Source organism: Suncus etruscus, chromosome 16, assembly GCF_024139225.1.
Source record: "Suncus etruscus isolate mSunEtr1 chromosome 16, mSunEtr1.pri.cur, whole genome shotgun sequence".
Lineage (NCBI taxonomy): Eukaryota > Metazoa > Chordata > Mammalia > Eulipotyphla > Soricidae > Suncus > Suncus etruscus.
This window is the reverse complement of record NC_064863.1, coordinates 86,497,352-86,510,064: the sequence shown is the minus strand read 5'-3', so window position 1 is coordinate 86,510,064 and position 12,713 is coordinate 86,497,352. Positions and strand designations below refer to the sequence as shown.

General features: G+C 50.6%; 1 protein-coding gene across 1 annotated transcript in view; it reads right to left on the bottom strand.

Moving 5' to 3' along the window:
- HTT (huntingtin) overlaps nucleotides 1-12,713 on the bottom strand; it is a 121,724-nt gene that overhangs the window by 31,914 nt on the left and 77,097 nt on the right. Inside the window, exons 25-34 of the mRNA XM_049789694.1 lie at nucleotides 11,533-11,684; nucleotides 10,757-10,953; nucleotides 9,432-9,558; nucleotides 8,207-8,334; nucleotides 6,427-6,537; nucleotides 5,294-5,371; nucleotides 4,923-5,146; nucleotides 3,366-3,444; nucleotides 3,077-3,238; nucleotides 2,295-2,350 (exon numbers count right to left, since the gene is read on the bottom strand). Of these exons, the coding sequence (XP_049645651.1) occupies nucleotides 2,295-2,350; nucleotides 3,077-3,238; nucleotides 3,366-3,444; nucleotides 4,923-5,146; nucleotides 5,294-5,371; nucleotides 6,427-6,537; nucleotides 8,207-8,334; nucleotides 9,432-9,558; nucleotides 10,757-10,953; nucleotides 11,533-11,684 (1,314 nt within the window). The remainder of the gene's footprint in view (nucleotides 1-2,294; nucleotides 2,351-3,076; nucleotides 3,239-3,365; nucleotides 3,445-4,922; nucleotides 5,147-5,293; nucleotides 5,372-6,426; nucleotides 6,538-8,206; nucleotides 8,335-9,431; nucleotides 9,559-10,756; nucleotides 10,954-11,532; nucleotides 11,685-12,713) is intronic.

Below are 12,713 nucleotides of genomic sequence, written 5' to 3'. Positions count from 1 at the left end.
GGAAACAAGAGTAGACATTTAGATACCTCAGATACCTTGTAAGTCTAAGATTCACATCAGCAGAAACACATAAAAGTAGCACTGGACACACTGGCAATGGGGTGCCGCAGGCTCTCTACAGCTCTCTCTCATCCCTTCCCTGAGTAAGCCAGTAGCTGCAGACTCAGCATCCTTGTACCCACACCTGCTGAAAATAATGTGAGGCTGTCAGACCCACGGATACCAAGGTCAAGACGGCAGGCACTTAGGAGAAACTGCATCTTTGGATCCAATGACACCCCCCTCTATAATCCTCTGCATTAGCCTATGCGCTTTGGGCCATAATGGTGATGCTCAAGAGGTTACTCCTGGCAATGTGTTCAGAAATCGCTCCTGGCTTGGGGGACCATGTGGGACACTGGAGATCAAACCGAGGTTCGTCCTGGGTCAGCTGCGTGCAAGGCAAACACCCTACCACTGCGCTACCACTTTGGCTCCGCCATACTTATTTATTAAGTAGTCCAGTGAGTACAATATTTCCCTTCTGCACACTGAGAAACTTAGTATGTTGGAGTAACTAGTTTTTATTTGATTCAGGATAATTCTTTGCTTGAGCTTGTCCATCTTGCATGTGGGAAGTACCTCTGGATTGGACCCATACCCCTACCTGTTCTCCACTCCTAGAGGTGGTCTCACTTTTACCAACAAAGACTTCAGGTCAGAGAGACTTCTGTGGTTTTTGTTCCACAGCTTGTCTGTCTGCTGCAGACAGACTGCCTGCTTGCTTGCAGATGCTTGTGGTGAGACTTCATGAACCTGTTTTATCTCCCTAACCTGGAGTGGATTATTTCCTGTGTCGGTGTTGCTTCCAAACCAGCATTCCCCAATCCCCCCGGTATTGGAACATGAGGTTTCCACTACACTAGTACTATCCTAAAACTGGACTGCTAGCAAGGAGAAGCTTCAGGGAAGCTTTTCAAGGAAGGTAAGCAAAGTGAGTAAGAATAACCTTCCCAAAAGATAGCCACATCGAGAAGGGCTTGTCAAAGAAACTAAAAGTGAGAAATGAGAGCTCAGGGGTGGGGAGGCGGCTCCATCCCAGAACCACTGTGCCCCGACCCTGCTTCCAGAATGTGAGTACCTGGGGCCAGAGCGATAGCACAGTGGTAAGGCATTTGCCTTGCACGCGGCAAGACAGAACCCTGGGGGCCGGAGAGATAGCATGGAGGTAAGGTGTTTGCCTTTCATGTAGGAGGTCATCTGTTCGAATCCCGGCGTCCCATATGGTCCCCCGTGCCTGCCAGGAGCAATTTCTGAGCCTGGAGCCAGGAATAACCCCTGAGCACTGCCGGGTGTGACCCAAAAACCACAAAAAAAAAAAAAAAAAAGACAGAACCCTGGACAGACCCGAGTTCGATTGCTGGCATCCCATATGGTTCCCCAAGCTTGCCAGTAGTAATTTCTGAGTGCAAAGCCAAGAGTAACCCCTGAGCACAGTCAGGTGTAACCCAAAATAATAAAAACAAACAAACAAAAAAAAAAACCAACCCAGAATGTAAGTGCCTGGCACCGTGGGGTACAGCAGGGAGGGTGCAGACAGCTAAGCTGAATTTGACTCCCAGCTCCCAATATGGTTTCTGGAGCCTTCCAGGAGTTGATCCCTGAGTGCGGATCCAGGAGTGGGCTCTGAGAATTGCCACATACAGCTCCAAACAAAAAACCAAGAGCAAGCATACAAGAATTGAGTGTTTAGCCAGAGATTCCACCTGGCACCTTCTTATGCTTTGGCGCTCTGCAGTGCCACTTCCCATAGCAGTCTTTTGTTTGGGGGGCCATACATGGCAGTGCTTAGGGCTTACGCCTTGCTTTGTGCTCAGGGATCATTCTTAGAGTGGTTGACTATATGGGGTGCCAGCAACAAAATCCAGGCTGGCCATGTTAAGGCAAACACCCTCCTCTCACACCAGCCATCAGCTGCTTAGTTGTTTTTTTTTTTTTTGTTTTTTTTTTTGGTTCTGAATTACACCTGGCCATGCTCAGGGTTACTCCTGGCAGGAATGAGGGACCATATGGGATGTTGGGAAATCAAACCCAGGATGGCTGCATATAAGTCTAACACCCACCCCGCTGTGCTATCACTCTGGCCCTCTTGCTTATTTAGCTCCTTGTAAGAAACAAAATGCAGGGCATGTCAATGAGAATTACAATAGAAAAACAGAAACTAGCGAGTATGCATAATATTCTTCAAAGTAAATGTTATCTCAATAATCTACCATTACAAAAAGGTGCAGTGTAAGGAGAAATGTGCTACTCACCTGAACTGGCCGACTTCAATGTACTCAAACTGTTTCAGGACAAATCCAATAAACACCTAGAGACAGGAAGGGAATTTCATAGCAGCCATTAGACTATGCTTAGTAATAAGCTTCCCAACAGGAGCATGTGCCCAGACTCAGTCACTGACTGCAGAACATCTTTGGCCCCATAAACACATGCCTGGGGCCATGCTGGGAGTGTGGCAAGCCTGCAGGAGGAAGCCTCCAGCCCTGGAAGCACGTGTTCCCCTGCTAGAAGGAACAAAGGGCCTGCTCTTCCCCGAAAGCAAACGAGCCCCTTTCTGTGCTTCACAGTTCCTCCTGACACCCACAACAAATTCGGGTAAGGGAGCCTATGGCCTTGATGGAAGGATTCCTCACACTACTCTCCTGAGACTTGGGGAATTGTGTCTTAGCAAATCCCCTCACTTCTCCAGAGGACAGACTATTAATAAGATGCTTGTCTGAAGAAAGAGGAAACCTGCATCAGAACTGTTCACAGACTTACAGCAAAGCTCCAGATTTACTTTTTTTTTTTTTTTTAACTTTTCTTGGGGGAGGGGCCTTTAAGTGATAAATCTTATTCCCTCTCACACTTTTATTTCAGTTTCATTTTGGAGTGTGTGAGTGTGGGATGAGAAGTCAAGTATGTTGACAAATGTATACGGGACGGAGCTGAGCCAGGGCACCGCAGACAGGAACCCGGGCACAATGCAAACCTGCTGCTCCCTCTCCCACCCCCCACGTGTGCAGTGGGCAGCGTAGGCAGTCCAGGGACAGACCTGGTCAGAGTCCAGTAGGCAATAGTTGACCCTCAGTTGAACCAACTGTGCCAGTAGGTCCAGCACCTGCCTCTGCAGCCGCACAGATGTGGTGGTGGTATATTGCTTCAGTGCCTTGATAACCAGAGGCTCAAACAAGCGGATGTGACTGTGAATGGCATTCTGGGCACAGGGAAGGAAGAGGGTGGGTGGGTGGGAGTAGGGTCTTCCAGCACAGCCCTGACAGTCTCATGGGCACTGTCCCTCCCCCACCTTCCACCCCCGCCCTCAGACTGTGCCTTGCATTCACCTTATCTGCACGGATCTTGGAGACACCAGTGAGATTGCTCTTGAGTTGAGTGGACACTTTCTGGAGCACATCGAACCAGCTAGGGACACAACAGGCGGTAAAGCAGCCTCCCACTTGAGCACAGGGCCGGGCATGGGCTGCCTGGCAGCTGCTGCTCTAGGCACCAACTTAGGCTGAACACTTAGGCTAAGAGCAGCAGAGGATTACCCACAGCAGCTGTTCTGACACTCCCCCTTGCCAGAGGTCGGTGCACTACTCAGCCCTGTCTCCAACCATACATAAATTCTGTAATTGAGGGGCACTTGATCTCTTAAATGGGGATCGGGGACTATTAACGTGGTGCCAGAAATTGAGTGCAAAGTCACTGTACAATCAGTTTCTATTTGTGGGAGTTGTTTTTGTTTGGGGGCCACACCCTTTGACACTCAGGGGTGACTGTTGGCTATGTGCTCAGAAATCACTCCTGGTTTGGGGGAACCATATGGGACGCTGGGGGATCAAACCATGGTCCATCCTATGCTAGCGCTTGCAAGGCAAGAGACGCCTTACCTCTAGCACCACCGCTCTGGCCCCTTGTGGGAATTGTTTGATCACTTTGTGTAAACTAGGAAAGGTAAGAACTGCTACTATGATTATTCTGCATAAGTCAATTAATTGCCAGTACTTATGGTGACTTACATCACTTTGGGACCAGAACAAAAATGTGCAGTGGAGGGGCCAAAGGAATAGAGCAGCGATAGGGCGTTTGTGGAGAACATTTGCCTGGCATTATGGGTGACCCAGATTCAATCCCTTAATACTAGATGGTCTGCTGAGCCTTGCCAGGAGAGATCTTTGAGCATAGAGCAGGAATAAGCCCTGAGCACTACGAGAAATGGCCCAAAACCCAAACAACAAAACCGAACCATAAACAACACCTCTGCTAAGCTGCCTGTACAGCAGGCAGGGTGCTAGCCTTACATGTGGCTACCTGGATTCAATCCCCTGCACCCCATATGGTCCCCTGTGCTGCTCCAGAAGTGACCTCTAAATGCAGAGCCGGGAGGAAGCCCTGGCTTCCTGGCCACTGGGTGTGGCCCCCTAAAAATCGCAAAAGAAAACGAAACAATGCCTATACAAGCCTCTTAAAGTGGCTTCATGTTCCCCCAACATCACTATTAAGTGACTCCACCTCAGTAACTTAACCCAGCAAGCTGTTCTGGGTTTGTTTTAAGTTTTGTTCTAAGTACCCTATCTTAGTCTGAGACATCACCTGTCACCATGCCACTGAAAGATGTCACTAATCTCACTTCAGGCCTGAGAGATTTTCTCTCACTATCTCACAAGGCATCCGGCCTGGCATCAGCCCTAAACATTTTCATCTCTGGGTAGGTGTGTTCCCCGCCCCTCTCCCACCTAACTCAACACCCCTCTAAGGCAGGGTTGAATCTTAAAGTCCCTATAGCAGCCTGACTGCCAGGGTTCTCTGAGCCGAACAGTCCTGTGTTTATGTCAGGCCACTTTTCTTGCCCACTGACAAAGTTAGTCCCTGTTCATGAAGTGCCAGGCAGACATTACCCTGAGGGATCATGGTCCTGCTCAGCTTGCACCATGTTTCTCAGGCTTGCATCGGCCAGGGCCTGGGTGAAGTGGGTGTAGGGAGCCATGAAGCAGTAGTGGTACAAGCCAGGCCTCACACTCGATGAGCCGAGACGCTGGGTACGGCTTTGGCACTTGCTGGGGTTTGTAGACAGGCCTTCAAACTGGGAGGCCAGGTTGGTCCCGAAGAGAGTCTTTAGCAGCTACAAGGCAAAAAGCAACACCATCAGCATTGGATATGGCATGCCTACGCCATCCTGAGACTTTCCTGCTGACCTGCCAGTGCCCAGAGGAGCTGCCCCACATGCCCTGTGAGGTCATAATGCTGAAGCCCCAGAGCTACCACTCACTTGCTGGACACAGACAGTCGCCATGGTGGGTTCTCGGTTGAAACAGGATTTCAGGTACCCCAGGATCTCTTCAACACACTGTGGGGACAGAGCAGTCAGAGAGGGGTATGTCAGGGACTGCAGTGGGTGCCCATCATGCCCTAGCACAGCCCCTCAGAGATACGTCATTTACCACAGTGGAGCATCTCTGAGCAGCACCATGAGTTCCCACAATGACACAGGAAGACAGACAGAGCTCAGTGTAGGCCTTGGCACAAGCACACACCTCCTGAGCTACCCCACCTCCCCATCCAGCACAGCCAGTGCCCACTAAACACTGGAACATCCCTCACAAGCCTGTCTAACCAGTGGCTCCCACACATTCCCACCCCAGAGCCTTGAAAATCCTAACTCACGCAGATGGGCCTCAGGGCCTAAGCTGCACTATCTAACTGGGGGCACTGAGAAAGGGAAGCGGCAGTAGCATTCAGAGAATGCCTGAGCCCCTGGAGCCCCCATCCAGTACCCAGTACCTTTCAGAAAGGGTTGCAGTCCCTGCCAGCGACACTGCAAGAAGAAAGAGGCCCCTGCCCCAGGGTACACATGGCTCCAGGCACCCACCATGCTGAGAGAGGAAGCTAGTGGGCCTAGGCATGCGGCAGGGCACAGGAAAAGAACAAAAATAGTCTCTCTTCCTAATCCTGAGGTCAAGACACCATCAGATATCAGAGCCATGTCATGGACATTGTGCTGGCAGGACAAGATATGCACTCTCCTATCAGGGGCAGAACCACGAGCAGCCATCTATAATGAGCTCAACCATAATTAATGGAAGTCAAATAAAAAATTCAGGTGCTGGACTGGAGGAAACAGCAAGCAAGGGGCTTGACCTTCCATGACACCTACTCGAATTCTATCCCGGGCACCCTATATGATCCCCTAAGCCCACCAGAACTGATCTGAGTGCAGAGCCATGAGGAACTCCTGAGCAGTGTCAGGTGTCAGATGTGATCCCAAAACAAAAAGATGCTTGTGCAATGATGCTGTAAGCAGAAACATCTACCCATAAGCTTCTCCTAAAGGGAGTAACAGGTCTCAAGGTGCACAGGATGGAACCCAAGGCCCAGGTGATCAGAGAAACAAGCTCCACAAACCTTTCCAATGTCCTGCAAGGTCGCCAGCTCTAGGATCTGTGCGAGAACATCAAGGGCAGCGCGAAGAAAGCTACCAAATTTCTCAGAGGTGTTCTGAAGATCCAGGGTGACCTGGACAGGGAAGGAGAGATGGGGCTAGGGTAGGGACAGCCTGCACACAGCTGGGAAACGCCTGAACTACAGTCAGGGATGCCACATGGCTCACCCATGTCCACCAATCAAGGGAGCAGCAGTTCAATCTGGTTTTAAGATGGGAAAATAGCTTGGCAAAAGAGTGGCTCCGAAAGCTAAACAAACTGGCACAGAGCAGACGGGGGTGGGGGACACAGGGACGACACTAGCCTTGCATATGACTGACCCAGTTTCATGCTGTGTACTGCAGATGGCCCCTGAGCACAGAGTCTGAACTAATCCCTGAACACCAGTGGGTGTGGCTCCAAATAAATACTTCCCACACCAAATCAACTGTTTTTTACTAAGACATCTTCCAGGATGTTTAAACTTGGAACAGATTGTGCCTAGTAGCATGCAAGAAAGATTGTTATAGGCCATTAATACTGAGTTTATTAAGCAGTATGTCAGAAATAAAAAGCATTTATTTTACTCTGAGCTAAGAGGAAACCTAGGAGTTCATTACCAGCCCACACAGGCTTTCTGCCTGCTACAAATTGGGGGCCGGAGAAATGGCATGGAGGTAAGGCATTTGCCTCCCATGCAGAAGGTCGGTGATTCGAATCCCAGCATCACATATGGTTGCCTGAGCTTGCCAGGAGCAATTTCTGAGTGTAGAGCCAGGAGTAACCCCTAAGCACTGCCGGATGTGACCCAAAAACAAACAAACACAAACCAAAAAAAAAAAAAAAAACAAAAAAAACAGCAAATTGGTCTGCACAAATGTCTGAGACACTGAATGACACCAAATACCCTAGGGCAGGGGTCTCAAACTCACCAAAAGGTCTTCCGTACATTTTGTGGCCCTGCCCTAGAGGAATCTTTTTTTGTTTTGTTTTGTTTTGTTTTGTTTTGTTTTGTTTTGTTTTAGTTGTTTGGGTCACACCCCCCAATGTTCAAGACTTACTACTGACTTTGCACTCAAGGATCACCCCGACTTTGCCTCCTGCGGCCCCCAGGTAAATTGAGTTTGAGACCCCTGCCCTAGGGGCTCAGAACCAAAGGATGACCTGTGACATATGGCTGGAGACTTGGGACAAGGGACAAATAACTCTGTGGGGACCCTGGGAAGGTATCACAGTGACTCAAATATGCCCTGTGAACTGAGCTGTGCTGCCCAGGGGAGTCAGGAGGAGAGCAGAGGGGGTGAGATCATCTTTTCCCTGTGGTTGCTGTGATGGGCGAGGTCTTGGCAGTCACTATGCACTGCAACCTGGGCAGAAGCCATGGTGCACCAGGGGGACCATTCAGGGTGGAAGCACGAGACACCCTTTTAAGCCCATAAGCTTACTTTCCTGCATCCCAACAGGCCACAGCCACCAGCCAGGAAAAGGGCACAATGGGCAGCAGGTGGAGACCTGCCTGGTGGAGTCAGCCCAAACTGCACCCCAGTCTCAAAGGATCTATCTGTCCAGATCCCTGGATCGAGCCAACCTTGGAAGCCCCCAGACATAGCTGTGATGATGACCATGGTGAGGCCAAAGGAAAGGCAGTAGGCCTCTCCCATGACCCTACTGCTGCACCACACAAGCGACTGTGAACAGAACTGGAAGACACAGCACGTGCACAGTGAGGTCTGGAAGGACATACTCGTGGGCAATAGCAGTACCTTGTAGTTAGCGTGTGTGGCCTTCAGGACATCGTGCAGTTTTAGATAGGAAGGAAGATGATAGAAACTCCCCAGTGATGACGATTTGTTGGCTGGAGCAGTCCCTGAGACATCTGATTGGCGAAAGGCTTTCAAAACACATGCAAAACAGCTAATTAGGTCAAAATCAAAATCTTCTAAATTTAGGGCCAGAGTGATAATACAGTGGGGAGGGTACTTGACTTGTACACACTCAACCCAGATGGGATTCCTGGACATTTCATATAACCCCCTGAGCACCACCAAGTGTGGCTGCAAATACCAGGGAGGAAAAAGAAAATCAAATAACCCAAGCCTTCTGCCAGGGCATGCCTAAGCTTTTAGGGGTGCTCAGCCCACCAGATGTATCCTCAGATTTTCCTGGTAGGTAGAACTAATTTAACCCCCATGGGGTTCCTCAAAAGGCCCGCTGTGGATGCCTTTTTCCCCTGCCTTCTATATTTAAATTATGGGCAACAATTTTTTGTTTGTTTTGGGGGAACACCTGCTGGCAGTCATTGGCTGTATGCTCAGAAATCGTCCCTGGCAGGCTCACGGGACCATACGGGATGCTGTGAATCAAACCCAAGTCCATTTAGGGTCAGCTGCATGCAAGGTGCTGTGTAACTGCTCCAGCCCTGACTGGCAACAATTTTTAAAATGAGTTTCATAAAACAAGTCAATTTTTCTTCTGACATGTTGACTGACATGTTAACTAATTAGGAATCACAAGAAACTGAAACAAGTAACAGCGGGGCACCTGCCCCAAAACAGTAAAATAAAACCAAGCAAAGCTGGGGTTGGAGCCATGGAATAAATAGCCTTGCACATGGCCTACCTAACTCAGTTTAGTCCTTGTCACACCATATGATCCCGAGCTTGCCAGGAAGGACCCCAAGCACAGAGGCAGCTGTAATCTCAGGACATTGCCCGGTGTGACCCAAAAAATACATGAAGCAAATGTGTGTGCAGCTGGCAGTCTTATCAGCATATGAGCCCACATAATTGGTGGTAGCCTTAGCCAAGCCCAGTCGTGTGGGAGCTGGAAACAACTGGGCAGCAAGAAGTGGTCACAGAACATGCTGACTTTCTGGCTGGGCATATCAGTGGTGGGGGCAAAGAGCTCAACTTGTGTCCTTGGTCCGTCCAAGGATAAATGTGGGCCGCACTGCAGGAAGAACCAGCCCGCACACAATGCTACCCATACCTGGGCTAGCTTCGCTGCCCTTCTTTGGACTCTGCGGCACGGACGCTGATTCCACAGACTCCTTCTCCTTTCCCTTTCGGCGGATAGGGCTCAGCGATGGGGGATTGGTCAGAGATGGCAAGGCTGCCTGAAGTGAACCCGAAATTATATTGGGAAGGGGCTGGGCACGTGCATGTGTGCGCACACACACACACCTTTCTTCAACACATACTTCACCATGCATACACTCTCTTCACACACACACACACACTTCAAAACAACACACACCTCTTCAACCTCCCTGGACCCCACCACCATGCTTCAATCTCACCAACAATCATCTGTGATTTTGGTGTGGAGACACACACACACACACACACACACACCTCTTACACACACACACATGACTAGAGTCACACACCCTCTTCAACCTCCCTGCATTTTGGTGTGGGGACAGACACACACACAACCCCCTCCTTGGACCCCACCATCACCCTTCAATCTCCCCAAGAATCATCTGTGATCTTGGTGTGGACCTTCCTGACAGGGAGCTGAAGACCAGGGGCCTGAGAAACCACCCAGCGGCAAGCCAGGGCACTACATGAACCAGGTCCTGAGACACTCATGTAAGGGGGGAGAGGCCTAGAGATAAAGCAACTCAAGTCACAACTAATCGGCAACAGAGGCCCTCTGTGTAAGCACAACACGGGAGAATGTGGGGTGCTGGACTCCATAACACAGGTGCAGCCATGACCTACATATGTGAGTCAGAGGCGAGGGGTGCGAGTGCAGGCTGAGATGAGAGCCCAGGATACATGTGGTCCTGAAACCAGGCTAAGTGAGAAGGGCAGAGAATAAAGAGGCCCTGCAGGAGGGGCAACAGAGAAACAACACAGTGAGTCAATGGCAGGACTGGGCTTTGTCCAGAGGCCCAGAGGTTGGTCAGAGGAGGAAGAGCTCTTAGGTGTGCAGCTGTGAAGGGGAAAAGAGGAGAGGAAGGGCCAGAGAACAGAAGCCACATCCTGAGTGTGCTGTGGGCCTTGAAGAATGAGCACATACGAGTGGAAGAGCCTCAGAGGGAGGCCCCGGAAAGGGAGAAAATCGAGTCAGTATGAGAGAGTTCAGGATCACTGGCCATCATTAACCTGGAAGGTGATTTTAATGAGGCTATACCTCACAAAAAAAAAAAAAAGGGAAGGACAGAGCCTTACACCGCCCACTTTGAGCTATTCAGCAAACCAGGCAGAACACAGACAAGGGAAGTAAGTGGAGAGGCACAGTCAGTATCAGCTGTAGTTTGAGAGCCACAAGAAGCCAGGTGAGACCGGGGAGCCCCTACCCAGTACCTTGAGAGCGGGCCCAGGAGTGACATCATCCAGGACATGGGCACAGATGTTGATGACCTTGAGCAGGTGGGAGAAGAGCTGTTCCACCATGGGCACCAGGCTGCGGTCCCCTAGTGCGGGCCACACCTCCTCCTGCCTCCCGGATGCAGCCTCATCCTCAGAACTCCAGGAGTTCCGCAGGGACTTAGGGGCACTGGCTGTGAGAGGCAGGCACGGGGGAGGAAAAAGGAGGCACAAAGCTGAGGCAGAGTGCAGGCAGCAACACTGACATGCCAGGGTTGCCTCAAATTCAAAAGGAAGTCCCCAACCCATCAGAACCCAGTAGGATGTAAGGGGACCTGCCATATCTGCCCAAGTCCAAGAAGGATAGAGGCCTGCCTGTGCTGCCTCCTTTCTTCCTTCTCTCTCCCCAGCACCAAGTTCACGATCTTGGTTCCCCCACCCACCTTCCCACCATACACAGGGGCTGCAGCATGAGCATCCTCAGACACCAAGCCTGTTGTGCCCCCCCACCCCCCGCGGGGCTTGACCTTGGCTTCCTGAAGTACTGTGGGTCGGACATGTCATATAGTCCAACCATCACACACAGGGTTTGGTCCCACTCCCTTGTATGAGAACGGCACTTCCCCAGTCACCCCATTTCCCCACTGGAGCGAGGGCTGTGACACCCCCCACCACCACCACAAGGAGAGGCACCAGGCTGGGAAAGGCACTTAAAAAAACTGCCCGCTGTCAAGGGCCAGTGCTCTGAGACTAATGGAAATGTGGTCTAGTACCTGCCAGCAAGTTGCCAGTCAGAATGAGGGCATCCTGGTGGGCAGAGAGGTCCAGTGGGAACCAGGCGGATGAGAGCAGCGTGAGTATCATGGGCGCCATCCCAATCGTGCAGCTTTTGCGGGACTCAATGCTGGCGCTCAGCAGGGGCACCCTGGCAGGCAAACGTGCAAGTGAGATGGCGGGAACACAGACCAGCAACCAGTCCTGCTGTGTGGACACCACCTCCAGACAAACCTCTGGAGAAGCAGGACTGGGCAAAAGGAACGTGAAAATCTCCAACTGCTCATGCAGCAATGTCCCTAATGTCTGTGCTCCCCGCCAAATGTACTGGGGTGGGTTTCTTACCAGACCATGACAACCATACAGTGTGTGTCAGCTAGCAGAAGAGAGAAGAACTGCCTCTCTAGGGCACTTCTTTAAGGCCCAGTATGGTCCAATGGGACACATGAAACCAGAGAACAACCAGGAGGATGGGAGATGGGTGGCAGGAAAGAAACAAGGTTGGAAAATGGTGGACAAACCTGGTCTAACCCAGGGACTCCAAGGCCACCAACCCTTTTCAACATGGGCACTTATGCAACGGGGCCACTGTGGACTGCCAAGATACAGAAACTCCGTGCCAAGTGCTGCAGTTCGGAGGCAAACATCTGTGGCTCATCACAATTCTGAATGATAGCTCACGCTGAACTTTAGACAAAAAACTCTTTAATGTCTTTTTTGGGGGGGGGAGGGGACAGACCCAGAGATGTTCAGAACTTCTTTCTGGCTCTGCATATAAGGATCACTTTTGGAAAGGTTCAAGAAAACATATAGTGCCTGGGATTGAATCCAGGTCAGCAACATGCAAGGGTATACTAGCTCTCCAGCCCCGACTCCTAAGATTTTAATATTCAGTCAAAAGAGGTGGAGAACTGAGATTAAAATTTGAATCCACAACCAATACATAAGTGAAGAACTCAGGATTAAGAAAAGTCTCTCGAAAGCCATGGAAGCAGTCTGGCCGCAGAGCACTTAGCTATGCATATGTGGGGCCTTGGGTTGGAACCCCCATAACCGAGATGGTACAGCAGCAAGGGTGTTTGCCTTTCATGCCGTCAACCCAAGTCTGATTCCATCACCATATAGGTATGATCCTCAGAACCCCATAAGAGCCTCATCAGGTCCCTGAACACAGAGTAAA